General features: G+C 45.9%; 1 protein-coding gene and 1 long non-coding RNA gene across 2 annotated transcripts; both read right to left on the minus strand.

Annotated features, from left to right (window-relative positions):
* Positions 1-7,321: 7,321 nt before the first annotated feature.
* Positions 7,322-10,851, minus strand: LOC125169558 (uncharacterized). The gene is made up of 3 exons (XR_007153725.1): positions 10,765-10,851; positions 9,568-9,695; positions 7,322-7,557 (listed from the first exon to the last, which is right to left on the minus strand). It is a non-coding gene; the product is annotated as an uncharacterized LOC125169558 (long non-coding RNA).
* A 5,539-nt stretch (positions 10,852-16,390) lies between these two features.
* Positions 16,391-18,482, minus strand: POU4F1 (POU class 4 homeobox 1). Its single transcript, XM_047869587.1, has 2 exons — positions 18,227-18,482; positions 16,391-17,533 (listed from the first exon to the last, which is right to left on the minus strand). The coding sequence occupies exons 1-2, from the start codon at positions 18,347-18,349 to the stop codon at positions 16,391-16,393; spliced, it is 1,266 nt and encodes a 421-aa protein (XP_047725543.1). The 5' UTR covers positions 18,350-18,482.
* Positions 18,483-19,584: the final 1,102 nt, after the last annotated feature.

A 19,584-nucleotide genomic window follows, 5' to 3' on the forward strand; every position in this document is an offset into this window, starting at 1 on the left:
ATCTGCAGTGACCTCTTGGCACAAGCTTCGAGGACAGCATGATATTTTTACATAAAAGTTAGTCTTCATTCAAATCCTCGAGGTCTGATCCTGAAAAAACACTGACAGCTCAATCAACCCTAATAAATACTTAACTAGGTCCATGGAAAAAATAATAATACAATTCCCCCCAAAAATCCATTACATATTCACAATTGAGTCATAAAAATGTCTATTAAATGTACAATTATTTTACCACATTTTTATTGGAAAACAAGCATTTATCCTAATTTACAGGTTTAACCCAAAGGTGGTACATGACATTCCTTTTCATTAAGCTATTAGGGGAGTGACGAGTGATGGCGCTCAGCTCTAATTATCTTTAATGTAGTGTTTCAAATTGATCATGCATAATGCAATTACAAATCATAATTAAATTAATTTGTATTGATTTAAGATTTTATAAGTTGTTAATAACTACAGTGTAGTACATCTATTTCCATGAGCTGACATTAATATTTTCAAATGCCAAAGCACTTCCTCCTTTTTTCCTCCAATTTTGTTCTCGTTGAAAAGTTCACAAACATACTGGGTGTTGTATGGAAACCAATTTGACGATAAATTTCATATTAAAAAAAAAAGTTCACAAACTTGTCACTACTTTACGGCAGGGAAAGCTAACTTCAAAACCTTACAAGTAGAAGTCTGAGTATTTAAATAAGGTTTCTCCAAGAAATGATTTCTAATGCATTTGTAGCTTGAGGATCTTCTACATTTAGAAGTATACATGTCTTTGAAACACCCTTGTCCTCCCCCATCCCCTGCCTATCCAGCCCACCACAGCTGCCTTCTTGGCTGGCCAGTAAGTCTTTGCACATCATACCAGCTTCTGACTGACTGACTCCCCAAAACCAATGGAAATGCAGAAGTCCTTTCTTCAGTATTACAGGGGGTGGAGAAGAATCTGGACGCCACTAGGAGGCTCAAGCAAACTTTAGCCAGCAACAAAACCCAGGGAGGTGGGCCTTCCTAGAGACTTCCCTGGTCTCCTCATAGTCACCACATTCAGGGAATAAAATTCCCTCAGAAATCTCCACACCTGAAGACAAAGTCCTAGTAGACATCTGTTCTAGTAGATGGCAGTCCAGGGAAAACCAGGAGCACCTCCTCCCCCTGTTTTTCTCAAGAACCCACGGGGAAGATGGGACAAGGAGAAGAGTAAGAAAAGAGTGGGATGGGTTAATGACTCGAAAAGCCCCCAGCAGTATGTTTTTGTAACAGGAACAAATATTGAGCAAATTTGCCAATTCGGTCTGACCTGTTTTGTCACATTCTAAAAAAGTATTCCTTCACCTCCTAAAACTGAAACTGTAAATCCAGCTGGACCCATGGCATAAACCACACAGAGACATAATCTCCTCTATCCACCTTCCACAAGCCTGGCAACTGGGGGAGGGTAGATGGTCGCTTTCATGAGGAAGGGTGGGCCGAGAGTTGAAGGGGATATTTTAGTGTCCTTCTCTAAGTGTATAAAATGTCTTAATATTCTATGAGGGGGAAATGAAGCAATCAGATTGGAGGGCGAGGTGGGGGTTGGAAATGGAAGTGAAATGTCTATGAGAAAGGCTCAGAAGTGAATATTATGGGTAGAGTTTCCTCATCCCAGCGCTCCTCTCTAAGACGGGTCAGTAACAGGCACCTACTAAGCTTCAGGAGTGCACGGTCATAGCAAGTTGAGGTCGGAAGTCCCCTAAGTCCCCTGGTGGTCTTGGCGGAGCGCGAGGCTTGCTGCTCACTAGCGACCCCTCCAGCTCTCAGGGGGAAACAAGCCGATGCCCGAGAGCACCCCGACACTGGTCCTGGGCGCGGCGCCCAGCGCCTTTCCGAGGGTCGTCCCAGCAGGACAGTCCCATCCCGGAGCGCCGCAAGCCGCCCGCCAGCCCTGCCCTGCGTGCGAGCGGCTCCGGAGCCGCGCGCTGGGATCGAGTTCCAGGGCAGCCCCGGCAAGGGAACTCGGACACTTTCGAGAAGAGCACCCCTTTCACCACCGCGAGACAGAAGCTGATGTCTCGGGGATCCTGAGAGTAAACTGAGCAGGAGAGGAAAACATGCGAACACCCAACTCAGGTGGAACCGACGCGGGGCTCCGAGGAAGGGAAGCCCAGCGAAGAGCGAAGGTGGAAGCAGAGGGTCCAAGGGGCTCGCTCCTCCCCTGTACTGGCCACCTTAGGCTTGAACTCTAACGTGTGGGGTCGAACTACCGCGATGGTTTCAGATAAAGACAAGCTTGAGCAATACTTTCTCTACACATCCCCTAGTTATTGAAAAGTACACACACACACACACACACACACACACACACACACGCACGCCCCCCTTCCCCCACCCCCCTACCTCCCTCCCACTCCCCCTCCCCGCGCCCCCCCCCACCCCCGGGCAAGAAAGCAAAAGCAAAGGGGGACCAAAACTTGACTGGGTTGCCAGGCCCAGTTCTTCCCTTAGCCGAGGTGCAACCCAGTCTACCCCGCAGCCACCTTGCCAAGTAGGCGGGACTGCATCCATAGGACACGCCACGTGGACAAATGCAAGCGTTCGGTTGTTCCAGGTTTCTGAGGCCTCAGCCCAGTCTCGTCACCAACTGGCAAAATCAGTTCTCCAGCCTGACTTCTGAAGACTTCTCTTTTGAGTCAAGCATAACAGAGGGGTTCCCGGTGGTGTCTCATTCTCCCCAACACTACACGGAAAAACTCCAATGGACCCTTGTTCCCTAGTCTAAGATTTCAGAAAGAATCTTGAGTTGTGAAGGGATCTTTGCATTAAAAGGTGCTGGACGGAGAAGGGGTAGGAGTGGGGAGGAACAAATATTTTCAAGCAATCTCCATACACATTGCTATATCGAAGAGTAAAATTAATTCAGTCAACACATTATTTTCCTTAACTCCAAATACTCAGAAATGGAAATACGGATTTCCTTGAACTTGAGTTACAACTTGGCAATAGACTCAACACTCAGATTCAACCCTGAGCTTGAAATGCTAGCCATTAATTCTCCTGTGTGCATTGTCCCTAGGATGGTGATGATGAAGCCCTACCCTCCAGGAATTAGAACATTTGGGGGGGGGGAGGGGGATTCCATCCATAGAAGATTTAAGATTTAAAAAACAAGACTCTGGTTTTAATAAAGTCATACAACTGAGGCTGGATGTTAAGTGTTTGGAAAAAGAAGGTTTCGTATTTTGTGAGGTTTAGGGTGGGTTTCCATTTTTGGGTTTTGGTTTTTTTTGGTATCGGTATGTGTGACTAGCAGTGCGGGTTGTTAAGTTTCCAAGCAGGAATCAGCTTAAAATGCATGGATTCTATTATATGTACAATTTAATCACAAGGTATTTAAAATAGACATTTCCATCTAAAATCCAATCAGAAATCAACACAGTTCCTCCAGGCATTAGATGATCATCTCGATTTTGCATTTGTAAACTGGGAGAAATAAATGTGACTTGTGGATACCAAGAGGTCAAGTACGGCTGCTCAAATATTTTTCTTACAAAATGACGGATTTATTAGACAAATAAGTAGCCCGGCTGATGCAAAACCCCCAGTGATTGAATTTTGACGTTAAGTCAACAACAACTCGAACTACATCAGTGCTTCAAGATTTAGTTATGATGGTAGAGATTACTGAACAAATAAGAGCCAGAAATGAATACAGATTTCTGAGGATCTGCCCCTGGCACCCTCTTCTTGACATTCTCCTCCATATGCTTCCCCTCTCCAGACTGTATTATAATTAAAGGACTTGCCTGTGCCTTGTGATTGGAAAATAACTTTAAAATAATTAGGCATATTTTTCTGTTAAAAGCAACAACAACAACAAAAGAAACAGGCTCAGAGAGAAAGCCAATTGAGTTTCATTATAAATTCCCTCATGGCCTGAAAGTCACCCACAATTAGGAGGGAGGGAGCATGCAGTGGGTGCTGAGTTTTGTTTTGTAAAGATCTTATTTTCATTAAGAATTTTGATAACCTACTCTCCTACCCTTTCCCCCCTTTCTCTTAAACTGCTTTCTAAAAGAATTGAGGGCTTGGGCCATGTTAGTATCCCACTCGCGGATCTGAATCCACTGCTAAATAATTAAGCCGACCGTAGACTTTCAGGAGTATTTAGATTTCACCTTTCCTGGGTCAATGGCTTAGTTTCTCCCCACAGCGGCAGACCCCGACCCCCCTTCCGGGGACTGGGGAGGGGGACTGGCCATGGTGCTGAAAATCCTGCGTGAATCTTGTGGGAAGGAAGGGCACTATTCATGAAGGCTTTAGCTCGTCATAAAAGGGGACTTAAATAATTGAGATTACATTTAAGCATAAAACAGTTCATTTCTCATCTTTTCATGGAGAAAGGGGCTAATCTGCTCCTAGTGTGAAAATGTCTTTTATTTATTCTATGTGGGACTTCCTGATTGCAGTGGAATTGGTGACTTAATTTCCATTTAAGTCTTCTTGAGCTAGCCAAGAACTCATTCCTTCTACCCTCTCTTTCTCTTATTCATCAATTTTCGGCCATAGTTTGTTCCCCCTATTCTATGGAACTGCTTATTTTGCAAGGATAAATCTACATTTGATTTTAAGGCTACATTTGATCAAGGGCTTGACACAATTTTTCTCTGTAGCTAGAAATTTGCTTTCTGGGTATCAAGGCACAGACTGCTAGAGGCAACAAACTGGTACCAGATCTTTATCCCAGATTTTATTTAAATGCAGTAATAATTGTATTCTGTAAAATAAGTTGCCCATCCAGGCTCCTCTCCCAGTCTGCCATATTCTCCTCCCACGTATGCATATACCCATAATTTCTACAGATGTTTTCATATGCTGGTTTTTAAAATCATCTATTGTATTAGTTGTTTTCCCAAAAAACCCTGAAAATACAAAAATTGCTAACCCTACAATAGTAATAGAATTCATAAGTAGAAAGAAATGTTTCATAATTATTTGCCATTCCTCAGGATTAAGTAATAAGTTGTGCAATTGAAGCCCTTCTACTACTTCTCTATTCTTCTTCCTTTTTTAATATTGAATAGTATCTTCAGTCCAATAATGCATCTGTTTACAGTTTGCCTGAACTTGTTTCTGGATTTATATTTCAATATGCTCCTTAGGATGCAAAATTCCTGTCAAATTAAAGACTGCTCATGTCTTGCCCGCTTCCAGCAAATCACTTGCAGCATCTAATAAATCCAGCTGGGGTTCCTTCCATAGCCCGATGCTGTTGAAATCATTATTGTCCTGCCTTGTTTCATGTCAGAGGCCTCTTCGCCTCATCTGTCATGAAACCAATTTCACTTTATTTACATCCATTTGCTAGTTTAATTACTGTGCTGATGAATAGCCTGAAGGAATTAAGTTACGAGTCTTTGGAAACCCAAAGCGACAGATATATGGGCTACCTTTTAACTACAGGGAAAGAAATGAAGGCCAGTGTGCATGCACCAAAATTTAAAGATAATAAGTGTTTCTGTCTACCCAGCTACTCTTGAAATTCAGGATGATCTTGTTTTTATGTATTCATCATCTTCTGGATGAAATATAGTGCTTTAGAACCTCTCATATTTACAGATTCACTGCAGTTCTATACAATACCATTCTCCATTTTTTTAATGGTTTTTTTGGTTTTGTTTTTCCAAAAGAGTTACAGATGATTTTCCAGCCAAACCAAATAATACAATGTGCTGGTGTTTTGGCACTTCCAATGTTAGCCTTTCCTTGTAACTGAGAACCTTACTTCTACATAAACACAAATAGGTGCCTCTGTAAAAATTAAGAATATTTAACATATCCAATCTAATATACAGCATAAAGTATTCCATTAATATTCTATAAATAATGCAATAGATGACATTTATATAATTTTTGTTTATCACTGAGCACAATCTCACAAGTATCTTTTTCAATATATTTTTTAATCATAAATAAGAGCATTCTGCTCTCTTTTTTGCAAGTCCAATATAATAGAGTCCTATGAATCTACGTTAATGACAGATGTTTTATGATACGGATGTATAATCTATGCTTTCAAATATATATATAAGTAGTCAATCATTTGCATATATATTTTAAAACCTACGATCAATAAACTTTTTGGTCATTCCATTATGCTATAAATTAACACTGTAAATAATGCCTACTAATCATGACATTAAAAATCATTTTCAAGGGTATCCTTTCCTAAATTTTATAATTATACACTTTGAAACTTAAAATTGATAATCCAGAATTAAGTCCTCATATGGTTCATCATCATTGACTACCAATTAAAACAATAACAATACCTTAATTGATATTTGATTTTATATTTTCTGTATCCCCAGGTAGCATCACACATGAAAACAATGCAACTTTTAAATCTAAGTGTCTATATGTTTTCCTTTCATTGCTCTGTTTGTGATTTTAACATCAGCACTTTCATGTTAGTTTATGGCACATGAAAAATATATTCACCATTTCAAGAAAGAATGTAATTTTTTTCTTATACACTCAATGTTTCATTCACCTGTAGCAGACTTACTCATCTATACCGTCTCCACGTTGAGGACATAATTACTTCTAAGGTTGTGCAAACTTTCTAAACTATTTATCTAACCGAAATTTGTTTTTAACATTCAAGGACAAGAGATAGTTCTAAACAAAGCAGAAATGAGAAAGATGGGAGTTTTAAATACTTTCTCATTTCCTCTCCCCTTAAAAGAATTAAATACTTTTTGTACCCTGTAGACTCTGAAGTTTCATTGATCATAAAGCCAGCCTGAAGAAAGGGATAAAAATGTAAACACTTTATATTTACTCTCAGAAGAACTACGGTGGTGAAAACTCTACTGTATACATAGATCTATATTAATAAATTACATATTCATTACAAATGCTCCAGGTGCCTCCCTCCACACCCCCTGCCGTCCCCTAAACACATATTTGCCCCATTCCCCCTTCCCCTCTACTTTTAATAAAGCTCATCTACAAAACAACCTATATAACAAAACAACATTTTTTTGTATCAAGTCTTTCTTATAAAAGTTTTGCGATAAAGGAACCCTAAACAAGATCTTTCAGATGAAATTCCTTTCTAATAGAGCCAGATACTCTTTCATTTCTTCTAGCAGAGATTTATGAACAGTCTTTAACTCGACGGAAAAAAATTTGCATTGGTTGAATCTTTAGCTATTTTTATTCATTTTTTATAAAAGAAATGGGAATGATGGGGGTTTAAAACGCTTTCTCTACCCCTCTTCCCCTCCCCCATTGCTCTCATTCTCCCCCTTTCGAAGACCCTCTCCTCCCTCTCCAGCTCTTTTTGATTAATAGATCCATGTGGCTAACGGCCTGACATATGGTGTGCGAAGCAGCTTGAGATAGTACCTTAGGCATCCCCTACGGCCATTAACATATTAGGGGCTTATGTGCAGTCAGACAGTCAGACCTCATCGAGAGCCGGCGTTTTCAGAAAGGCTGCACCCCAGAGCTGTTTGATAGAGAGTTTCAATAATGCACCATTCTTCAATTTTAAGCATTGCTTCTAGTGCTGAAACACTGGGACAAAACCAGAATAAAGTTTAGAAATGAGACTCAGTTACATTCAACAACAACAGTAAAATTGTGCCTACATCTGTTTGTACATGGATATACACGTGGAGATACAGCTTCAAGCTCACAAACACACGTCAGCTCCTGAGTATTATCAGTAAACAGGCAGCGTCGTCTGCCTGGATTTATTTTGTTTAAAGATTTATTTTGTTTAAAGTCCTCTTTATGCCAAAAATACTAACAATGCGATTACAGAACAGTTACTGATAGGGATGATAAAGCAAAAATAAAATACAGTAGAATGTTTAAGAAATAAACTTCTCTGAATCATGTAGCTTGATGCTTTTCCCTTGTAGAAGAACTTAAGTGCATTTTTACATCTGTAGCTTTGAAATAAGAAAAAGAGGAGGAAAATAATGAAAATTTTAACTTTAAAAGATGTGGTAATATTTTAGATACATTTGCAGATCAAAGCTCTTGGAAAGGTAACTATTCTTGCTCTACAAAACCTGGAAGTTTACAAACAAAAGTCTTGACAATAACTCTGAAGGTGGGGAAAGCCTCTAGGAGATATATATATATATATATATATATATATATATATATATATATATATGTGTGTGTGTGTGTGTGTGTGTGTGCATACACACACACACATATACATCTGGTGAGGGAGATGATATACAAAATCAAAGAAGGCATCCCACTTGAAGCTTATTTCATTCACTTTAACGGTTTAACGGCATAACTGAAGCTAGAAATTCGCTTTACCCAACGTTCTTATTCCAGCCTCCTGCTGATAAACCACTGTACCCCTTTTGAACTGTACTCTGGCTGTTTGCTTGGCAAATAAATGCTGTTCCGCCCTATTAAACCTTTTAGGTAGTTTCATCTTCTGATTTCTCAAATACAGAGCTAATAAGGAGGTGCTTTGATGCTGTTTTACTTTCAAACTATAGCCTCGAGGCGTTGAAACGCGCAAAAGGTAACCGAAAAAGTAAATTGCCACGAGCAAGGCGCACCCTCCCTTTCAAAATCGCTCCGACCCTGTGCAGTGCACTGCGTGGCAGCCGAAAATCGCCTGTTCCTGGGCAGAACTACGTCCCGTCGGCAGCCCCTGGGGTTCTGAACCCGCGCCACGTTACCAGGGGGATGAGGCGAGGGGGATGCACTTTTAAGTTTAAAAGCCCTAGGATCCCTTGGGGGAAGAGAAAAGCAGAGGAGGTAGAGACTGGAAAGCTTCTCAAAAGTTGATTCTAGGCAAACAAATATCAGATGAGAGTGAAGATTAAGATACAACAACTTGCTTAAGCAGCTAGTAATAAAACTTTTGCATGAGGCGTGGCGGCGATGCGCAATAGTCTGCTCACAGGGGCTCAGCCCGCTCTCAAACACCGGGCTCAGTTTACACTTCGGAAGGAAGACCCCCGCGCGCGTTCATGCCTCGCACACACTTGTTCTTGGAGGCACGCGCACACGCGCACACACACACACACACACACACACGGACGCGCGCGCGCGCGCGCACACACACACACACACACACACACACAATCCCTTAGTTGAACATAAGCAAATGAAACAATCGAAACATATCTGTTTTCTTTAAAACTGGGAAGAAAGAGACTCTCGCTCAAAGGCGTTTCATTTCCTCTCATTTAGGTACATTTTCAGAGGAAATGCACGCCCCCGGGAGATAACTCTCTGCCCAAGTTAAATAGGTCCTACCTGCTTTTTAAAATGCCTGCATTTCCATTGCTAACTCATAAAACGTATTTTAAGCAAGATAGTTGAGGTCCAATCTCAGCCTCAGAGCCCCTTGTTACATTCTGCTTCTCTTTCTTTCTCTTTCGTTCATGACAACGCTTTCGTAAAGTCGCATAAATGATCAAAATTAACATAAATCATTATTAGTTATTAGGATTTGCTCTAAATTACACTGTGAATATCGCACCAGCCCCATCTGCCGCCCCTGCTCTCGCAGCAATAGATTGCAGATAAAATAAATGTCCTTACCCCATTAGAAGGTTCCTGTCTCTGTAGCCAAAAGCCAAACAAAAGCAATAAATACCGGGCTTTTTCTCTCCACTATTCAGCTGTGACTCTTTTCATCAGCTCTTCCTCTAGAAAAGCTCGATAGCTGTCTGAAAATATTGCATTTTATATCACCAAAGGGCGATTAATATTGCATTAACTGTATTTAACATTTTTTAAGCACGAGTAATCTACAATGAGTTGGTTTCTGTTAATCGGTACGGGGGTATCAGAACTACTGCAGACCGCTTAAAATATCCGTATAAGCATATTATTTGTCTCACACTTTGTTTTGTTTTGTTTTAAATATACTGTTAGAGTGTAGCGCGCAATGTTTGAAGTGGAAGAAGCCTTGCTAATGGTCTGCTTAAAGTATTCTGACACTGACTGGAGACAGCCAGGTCCCTGCCTTCATTAAATGTTTATTGTCAACACTTGGCGGGGGCGGAGGGGGTACAGGGTGGGAAGAGACTGGTGAAAGTGTATTTCCTCGGCTGGAAATCGTCAACACTTTGTTTAATTCTGATCCATGCCTACAAAAGTTTGTGTACATTACGCTGCACTAAAACCAGGAGTCAGAGTTACCAAACTTTTGTTTGTAATTCATTTTACCTAACCAATGCGGGCAGTCTGTCTTCCTCCTCCCTCCTTCCATTTGCCACTTCTCTGTCCTAGCTCTCTCTTAGCATCCTTAGTTTCCCTTCTGGTCTTCCAATCCTCTTGCCTTTGTAAATCAGAGAGTGGCCACCTCCGGGGCATTCCGGCTTGGGGCTGGGAAGGGGACTGGGCGCTTTTTGCAGGGGCAGGACGCTGGACGCACGAATTTGTGCTTTGCCAGCTTCTCTTAGACCGAGATTTTTCAACCTCCGTTTTGCGATCCAGGATTCTCCCGGACGGAAGCAGAGTGGCCAGGCTTCCTCGCACCCTGGGTACAAATCGTTGCCTAATAAACTCAAATCCATAACAGGGCTTTGATGGTGTGCACCTTAACAACAACAACCAAAATCTAAGGTCTTACTCCTCCCAATTATTATTTAAATGTAAACCAGTTTTGGAAGTTTCTTGGTGTTTTAAGGCGTCCAGTTGACTTAGGCAAACTGTGGGGAGGAGAGTATTTTTAACCTCGGTAAGACACTAGTCCCTTCCCTTTTCTCTCGGGACATCTTCAAAGGCACTTACATGGCGGGAGAGGACCCGAGAGCGCCTAATTACCAGCTGCGGAACTCCAGCTCAGCTCGCTACAGGAACTAGAGCACGCAGCGCGCATGTGCGAGCTCGGCGCGCTCCCAGCGCACACCGTGCGCGCCGCGTCTGCCCCGCGCTCTCCCAGCGGTCCGCGCCCCGCGCGCCACCTGCCACCGCTGCGCAGGCGCGCCGGGCGACTGGGCCTTGGACCGCTGGTCGGTCAGGGCGTTTTGCGGCCAGGCCAAGTCCCTGCCTGGGCCTGCCGGCCAGCGGCTGTCCTGCCGTCCGAGAGAAACTGCGGCCTCGGGTGGCTGGAAGCTTCCAGGCCGCGAGTCTCCCGGCAAGCGGTGGAAAGGTGCAGACCCGGCGCCCTGCGGTCGCTTGGCAGAGGCTCACACGCTTGGGGCGCTGGGATTCCCCGCGCGGACGGCCCCGGGTGGGCGGGTGTTTCCATCGCTGAGGGAGAACCCTACACGGGTCGGGGGAGGGCGGGTCTCTCCTGGCTGCAAATTATGACCCAATCAGCTCTGCCTGTGGTTTGAAACGGCACCCGCCAATCCACCCGCTCGGAAGTCCGAAGTCTACCCCGGATGACAAGAGAGCTGCGGACCGCGGCAGCTGGAGGGGAGGGAGCAGCCCCACGAGGAGGACGCCGAAATAACTCCCTGAGTCCAAGGAGCGCTTGTCCGCTCCAGTTTCGAGGCCCTTCCCCGCCGGAGCCCAGCCCTACAGATCCTCCAGATTCGGGCCGAGGGAGAGGGAGGGCTGCCCGTCTCCCATCAAGCTGACTTGACAACAATTATGAAAGTTTTAATTAGCTTCTTGTTATCATTCATTTTATTAATTTCCAGAACTCTCAAGCCATGAATTATTCAAAGGGCAAGGCAACCGGAGCGGGGCGGTCGCGCGCCCCCGCCGCACGTTCCCGGCCCGGCTCCGGCAGCGCAGCTCGACTGCCGCCCCAGAGGGCGTGAGCCGGCCCGGCGCCGCCAGCCGCGGTGGCGCGAAGGTTTGATCAAATATTAAATAACGTAATTATTGCGACAAGGCTTATCTCGCAGGTGGAAAAGAGGCTCCCCGCGAGAATTAGAATTCGGCTGCTATTTTTTAAAAAATCAATTAAGCTTGCGGTCTCCTTTGAAACCGCCGGCGAGCTCTACGTGGCTCTCTCATCGTGGGGCTGAGACCCAGGCGCCAGTAACACCGATAAGCAGAACCGTAGAAGATAATAGATGTGGTCATCACCCGTATCATCCCGCTGGCCACCAAGGCAGCTCGAATGGGGTGGGGAACACTGCTTTTTAGCCAGAGTCAGAACTCGCAATTCCAACTTCAAGGACTCGACTATGAAAGCTCATCCCTGTTAAAGATGGAGCAGGGATGCTTCATGCAGGGTTGACGCGAGGGGCCCGGGCGACAGGGCAGAGGGCGGTGGGCGCGAGCTGGCCAGGTGAGTCCTGGGGCTAGGGCGCCCTGGTTTCTCTTGGCGTGGCTACGTGTGGTAACGCGACCGAAGTAGTCTTAATATCACAAGAAAGTAAAAATCGATACAGTCACGGCAGTGGGTGCCTACGGTTTATTTATGAGAGTGTAATCGAAGTTGAGAGCAATTTCAGAACACGCATTAAACAATCTATTCAGAAGTTAGTTGATGTGTCTTGAGGACATCATTTCTTAGACCTATAGAAGAGCAGGACCCTGAGCTAGGGCTGGGGAAAAGAAGAAATTTAAAATGAATGGATGACATAAACGTTGGCAGGTGCATTTCATGCTTGCTTTTATTTTACCCTTTCTACTCTTCTACCGCCTGGATTTCCTGAGAAGCTGAAATATAAACGGAGCACAAGTCCCCCACTGTCTCCAAGTTACTTTAAGATTATTTTTTTAATGTATGGGAACCACACATTTTACTATTTCCACTCACCGTCTGGTTTCAGAATCTGCTTAGAGTGGTTTTTCTTCACAACCAGAAAACTTTGAAAGGACAGCTACCACTGAGTGACCAGCCTTTGCACCTGCTTAAGGAGGACATTTGCTTGCTTCTTCATAAATTGACAAAGGTGTCATAGAATAGTCTTATTATTCCTTCCCGCAATACACAGATTCACTCACTAGATAGCAAAGCATTTCTTGTTTTGCACAGTTTCCTACTACATAAAATAGGAAACTCTGCAAAGCATGTGTTTTCGTTATGTTTTATTAACATAATATTGTCTTTTTATTTGGTAAGGATTTTACTTAATACAAAACAAATGCTTAAGTTCTTATTACATACATTGGTCATCATTATATAATACAAATGTATTTGCCTGCAACATTCCTGTTTGGAGCAGATTTAAAAAAAAAAAACAGCCTTTGTTAAATCTTTTCATTTGTTCATTCCTGGTTCTCCAACAATGAAATCCGGTCATACTTTCCTATAAAATAATGGTTTGTTTGCTTCTTTTTTTACAAATGCATTTTATTAAAAACTTTGATGACATTTCAAGTCAACAACAACAGAAACAAATCAATTTTGATGGAAGAGATCTATTTTTAAAAATACCTCTAGTGCTTTTTTTTAAAACATTAACAACTGTTTAAAATCACAGCTTTTTAAATGTACTATTCTGTTTTGAACATCAAGTGTTTTGTTTCACAGATTTGCCGGTGAAATTAAAAAGATTTGGCTAAAATAGGATGATGTCAGAAGATATAATCCCAGCTATTAAGAAACTTTGTACATTTGGCATCTGATTTAGTCTTGGGTCACCAGGAAATAAAGTATCTCTGGTCTTTCTGGAGCAGTAGGTGGCACACTAAATGTTCCAAACGAACAGAAGCATTTGACATGGTGGCTGGGCAGATCAGTGGATGATTTTTTTTTAATATTTACTAACTTCCAAAGGAAAGTCATTTACTTTTTAAGAAATGTTTATAGGCTAGGATAACATACACAAACCTTCAAATGCCTCTTTCCCTGAACCTCAATTTAATTTGGGGGGGGGGGGTACCTGGTTATTTATTACCTCCCAGCACTCTGAAATGAGGGCTGTGGTTTAAGAGTTTCTGCAGTTCAAAAAAAAATTGATAAACACAGGCAACTAATATAGAATTCATTTTATTCAGAGCACCGCTTTTCACATGAGTTATCTGAAAGTGAATTCTGATTCAGCAGAAAAATACATCATTCTCACCCCTTCCTCACTTTTTATCCCCCTTTCAATATCCTCCCCTGTATTTGTGGTTGAATTGAGTCTTGTTTTCTGACCGGCTCTACCAGGATTTGGCCCAGTATAAACAAAAATGCACCCAAATCATAAAACTGCTCTTCTTTCAGTTATGTTTTATTTGTAAGCATACTGGGACACATCCCCCTGTTGTATTTTGGCGCACAGAAATGGTTCTAATAGAAGTGGGGAGGGGGGGAAAGGTAATAGAGCAAAGACATAACCAAGGAGAAAGCTCAGCAGACATAACATGGACAGGTAGATCAATCCGTGAGACATTTCAGGATTAACACTGGCAGTTTGTAACCACTGTGTGAGTGTGTGCATTAAAGAAAATATTTACAGTAATCTTCCTTTTTTTCCCTCTTCCTCTAAATACAAGAATATGACAAGAATGTTGTGTTTTCGGTGAAAACAGGCAGTAGACTGTGAAATCACACTATCCACAAAACGGTCTATCAGAAAGCTAGCCCAGTTTAGTGCTCAGTTTCAAATGCATAGAATGTTTGCGCTGCAAACAATGATATACAACGTAATTAAATAAATAATGCCTAACCAGAGTGAGACCTAATTGTGTTTCTTTCTGCACCTTTCAGATCATGCATGATTTCAGTCTTGTTAAATGGCAGAGTTTTCCTTTTCTCATTTGTCCGGTTTTTAATTTTTTAGTTCTTATTAAAGGATGGTAATAAACCATCTCCACATGAGATCGAAAGAGTATCTTGTGCACCAAGCACGCATTTTACCTAACCACCTTCAACTGTCTTTCTCTTTTTTTTTAATCCATCAGTTCATAAAGTATCTTAATTATTACTATGAAATACTATACATGATTTTCTATTTGGGAGACTGATAGTGCAAATTAAAGTTCTTGCTACCCAACATTTATCCCCAGCAATAAATTACTTTTGAATAATAATAATAATAATAGTAATAATAATAATAATAATAATGAAACACAGTTGTTCTGCTTTCCACCCCAACATGCAGACCCCTTTGAAACAAACGGAGGGCTTTAAACCTGTCTTCCTCTCTTCTGGGATTTAGTTGATTTTTCTCCCAGCCAAGTCCTGCTCCAATTGAAAGCAGAAACTTCTCGGATTTCAACGATTTCATGTTCTCTAAAAGAGAAAGAAAGGGTGCCTAGAAGAGCAAGACGGGTCTTGTTCTGGGGAGAAAATGGGACAGAGTATCTCTCCTGGTGTCTTCCACCCCATCAGTCTAACTGAATCAATGGGGGGTGGGAATCAGTAGGTAGTTTAAAATAAACCACACTAAAAAATAAATGAAGGGGCAAGCACGGTCCATTGGGGGGGGGCAGGGAGGGGAGGAAGCTTATTTTGAAATAATGTTTTCCAGATCTTAGATACAAAAGCAAACATGAAAAGAGAAAAACCTTGCTAAAATGGTTTTACTTCACTAGAATAAAATACTTCGGGGCCCCTAAATTCTGCCTTTTAGTCAGCTCAAAGACTGTGTGTGTCTCTCTCTCCCTAACCGTCCCCACATGACAGTGACCAGGCCACAGTAGAGGCCAGGTCACCAGAAAACTTGGGACCCCTGAACAGCCACCCTCCCCCTTTCACCTGTGCTCCCACTCACTTTCCAGCAAATGGAGAGCAGCTATTGGATTCTCATTGGAAGCGAGAAAAATAAATCAAAGAGGACAGGGATGGGGTGGAGGTGACACTTGGAGGGAAAAAGTAAACACTGAGACAGAACAACTAGCTTCGCTACCCAGAATTTCACCCTCTGGTTCGTTTGGTTTTCAGTTTTTAACTCAGTTCATGTATGTAGGGTTGGGGTTGGTGGTAACAATGGTGGTGCTCTTTTTTCTCTTCCTTAGGGGGTAATGAAGCTGCAGAATACGGCTCCCCAGACTTAAGTTACTAAAGCATTTTTTCTTTGCTTTTGTTCTGTTTTGTTTTAGTTTGTCTTTATTTGTCTAGGTTTTTTTTTGTTTTTTTGTTTTTTGGTGGTTGGTAGGTTTGTTTTTGTACGTAGTTCCTTGGTCCCCAGGAGATTTTGACAAGTGTCTCTGGTCAAAAACAGTCCATTTCCCTACTCTTCCCCACTCTCCCCCCACCCCAACCCCCAGAACCAACCTGCTCCTCAAAACCCCTCCTCCAGTCTCCGCTTTCCTTCCCCTCAACTCCCCGCTCACCCAAAAGGTCCCTCTTTTTCCCCCACCTGGCTCTTGGGTGTCCACACCCAGCACCCAGTCCTCTTTGCCGTGGAGGATCAGGGGCAGAGGGAGCACAGAGAGGGTGGAAGAGAGTGCTCGAGGAGGGACTCCCCAAATGCAAGCAGGATAACGGACACTCCAAGTCTAGGGGGAAGCAGGCCCAAAGAAAGCTCCCGAAAAGCCCCTTCAGCTCCCCGCTCTGCCCCGCCCCGCACCTCCCACCCCCTCAGTAAGTGGCGGAGAATTTCATCCGCTTCTGCTTCTGTCTCTGGTTGCAAAACCACACCCGCACCACGTTCTTTTTGAGGTCCAGTTTCTCGGCGATGGCGGCGATCTTCTCGGAGGAGGGCCGGGGTTGTACGGCGAAGTAGGCCTCGAGGGAGCGCTTCTCCGGCGCTGCGATGGAAGTCCGCTTGCGCTTCTTCTCGCCGCCGTTGAAGAGCTCGGGCTTGTTCATTTTCTCGCGCTGCGCGCCCTCGGCCTCCTCGAGCCACGCCTGCAGGATGGGCTTGAGCGCGATCATGTTGTTGTGCGAGAGCGTGAGCGACTCGAACCTGCAGATGGTGCTCTGGCTGAGCGAGCCCACGCCCGGGATCTTGAGGTTGGCCAGCGCCGAGCCCACGTCGGCCTGCGTCACGCCCAGCTTGATGCGCCTCTGCTTGAAGCGCTCGGCGAACGCCTCGAGCTCGCGCGGGTCCGTGTCCGAGTCGCAGATGGACGCCAGGCCCGCCGCGCCCACCACGGCCGCTGCCGCCGACGCCGCCGCCACCTGCCCGGCCGCCGCCGCCGCTGCCGCCGCCGCCGCGCCATGGTGCGCCGCCGCCGCCACCAGCCCGGGGTGCGGCAGACCCGACGGCATGTTCATGGCGGCCGCCGCCGCCGGGTGCGACAGGTGGCCTAGGCCGTGCATGTGCGGATGCGGGTGCGCCGAGCCGCCGAGCAGCCCGCCGCCCGGGCCGCCGCCGCCGCCCCCCGGGCCACCGCCGCCGCCGCCGCCCCCGGGGCCGCCGCCGCCTGGGCCGCCGCCGCCCCCCGGGCCGCCGCCTCCCCCCGGGCCGTCGTGGGCGCCGCCGCCGCCGCCCGCCGCGCCCGCACCACCCGCGCCGGCCATGAGCGCGAGCGAGGGCGACGAAATATGGTCCAGCAGGTCGCCAGGCTCGAGCGCCTGGTGGTGGTGGTGGTGGTGGTGGTGGTGCGCCAGCGGCACGGTGGACGTGGACGTGCATGGCACGCTGTTCATCGTGTGGTACGTGGCGTCTGGCTTGAATGGGTGGCTCTTGCCCTGGGACACGGCGATGTCCACGGCCGCCAGCGCCTCTGCCCGCGCCAGCAGCGTTTCGTCTAGGCTGGCGAAGAGGTTGCTCTGCAGCTGCAGGCGACACAAACCAAACCAAAACAAAACACACACGCACACACAAAACAAAAACAAAACAACAACAAAAAAAGCAGAAACACAAAACAAAACCACACACAAGCCGGAAAGCACAAGCAAAGGGCAAACCAAACACAAAGCAACCAAAATAACAATAACGGGGGTGGGGATAGTGGCGAACAGGAAAGACGGAATGGGGGGCACATTGGGGACGAGACAGGGGGGATAGATGAGTAGGGACGTATGTGTGGGGAGGGGGACAGATGCAGGGGAGAGGGGAACACAAGAACACATTCCGGGAACCGGCGTGGGAGACCAAAAAGGAGGGGGAAAAGAAGAAGAAATGGAGATGTAACTCGCAGCTGGGGACCCGTGTCACGCACCCGAACACGCACAGAGACCGCCTTTCCGAGGCGTGAAATTAACAGAGAAAGTGGAGGGAAGTCGAGAGTCACGGCCCCGGCGCTCCCCACTCTGATAGCAGGCGCCCGACACAGAGGCAGAGGCGACGGGAACACGACATTAAGCGCCAGTGGACAAAACGTCCCTCGCAGCGGGATTCCTCTAAAAATCCCTGCCCGCAAATACCCGCACCTGGACCTGTGCGCACACCAGCACCCGACATGCAGTGTCTCGGAGACGGGGAGGGGGCAGGCGCGCGGGCCGGGGCCGCGGGCGTGGGGCGCTTACCGGCGGCGTGGGTAGGCAGGCCCGCCGGATGGCCTCAGAGCTGGAGTGCAGCGACGGGTACTTGTGCTCAGGGAGGGTGGGATGCATGGCAAAGTGAGGCTGCTTGCTGTTCATAGACATCATCTTGATGGCTTGGCATGTAAATCCACAAACACTCCGAAAGTCTGCCGGAAAGTGCGCACGCCGGCTCCCCCGGCCTCCCTTCGGAGGCTGCAGCCGCGGCGGCTGGCGGCGCGGAGGCGGCGGCCGCGCCGGGGGCTGCTGCTGCTCCTCTGCTGCCGCCGCTGCCGCCCAGCGCTCCCTTTGACCGTGCAGAGCGCCGCGCACCGGCCTTGCGATCCCACTTCTCCTACAGCTCTAGCCCCGCGCGCCGACGGGATGCACTCCTCTTACACCTGAGCCCCACTTCTCGCGGCCGGTTCGGGGAGCTCTCGCGAGAGCTCCCGGCCCCGCAGCGCTGACAGGCATCAGCTGTCTCCGTCTGTCTGGCGCGCGCTCTCTCTCTCCGCGGCGCCGTGCGTCTGCGCGCGCGCGCGCGCTCTCCCGGCCGCGACAGGCGCTTGGGAGCCGCTCTTATAGTGACCACCAGCAAGGACAGCGCAGGTGATGCACCTGTAGCTACCCGGGCATGCGCACTTGCACGCCTCACCTTTCCCACCGCGGCTCTGGAAAGATCAAAAGGGCTAGCTATTGTCTGAGGGTACGCACCTTTTAGGGGGAGAAAGACAAGATGCTCACAAGCCCGGTGGTGTTTTCCCTCTCTCAAACTCTCCCCCATCCCCACCGCAAGCCCTGAATATATGCGCATTACTTAGGCACACCTCCACTCCGGGATGTCTAACAAGCTGTTATATAATGTATACAGCTGGATATTTGTATGTTAAATTATGCCCGCGCATTCCTCTGTATACAGTATAAATAACAACACAGAAATGCAGAAGATGCTGTCTTTTGCTGCAAGAACCCGTTTCTTTCAAGGTTTATAAATAGGTTCCTAGAGGATAATCGCGGTGACAGACATTTGTTTGAAGCAGTCAGACGCTATTGATTTCCATATAATTTAATTTCCTCCGCATACTTTGTTGTTGTTGTTGTTGTTGTGAATATAACTGTGTCAGGCACCGACAGTGACAGCCACTTAGGAGCCACAAGGAGCGTGTGCGTTCTACCAGGGAACCGCTGTTGAAATGAAATTGTGCATTTCTCTTATTGTTTGTCTCCTTTAACCGTGTACAAACCCACATTTCAAACGAGCTCCGGGTGATCTGAGGCTTCTAGTAATCAAAAGGAAAAATAGTTAACAGGGTGTTGTTGGGATCCTTTCCTCTCCTCAGCGTGTACACACACACACACACACA

Source organism: Prionailurus viverrinus, chromosome A1 (genome assembly GCF_022837055.1).
Source record: "Prionailurus viverrinus isolate Anna chromosome A1, UM_Priviv_1.0, whole genome shotgun sequence".
Classification (NCBI taxonomy): domain Eukaryota; kingdom Metazoa; phylum Chordata; class Mammalia; order Carnivora; family Felidae; genus Prionailurus; species Prionailurus viverrinus.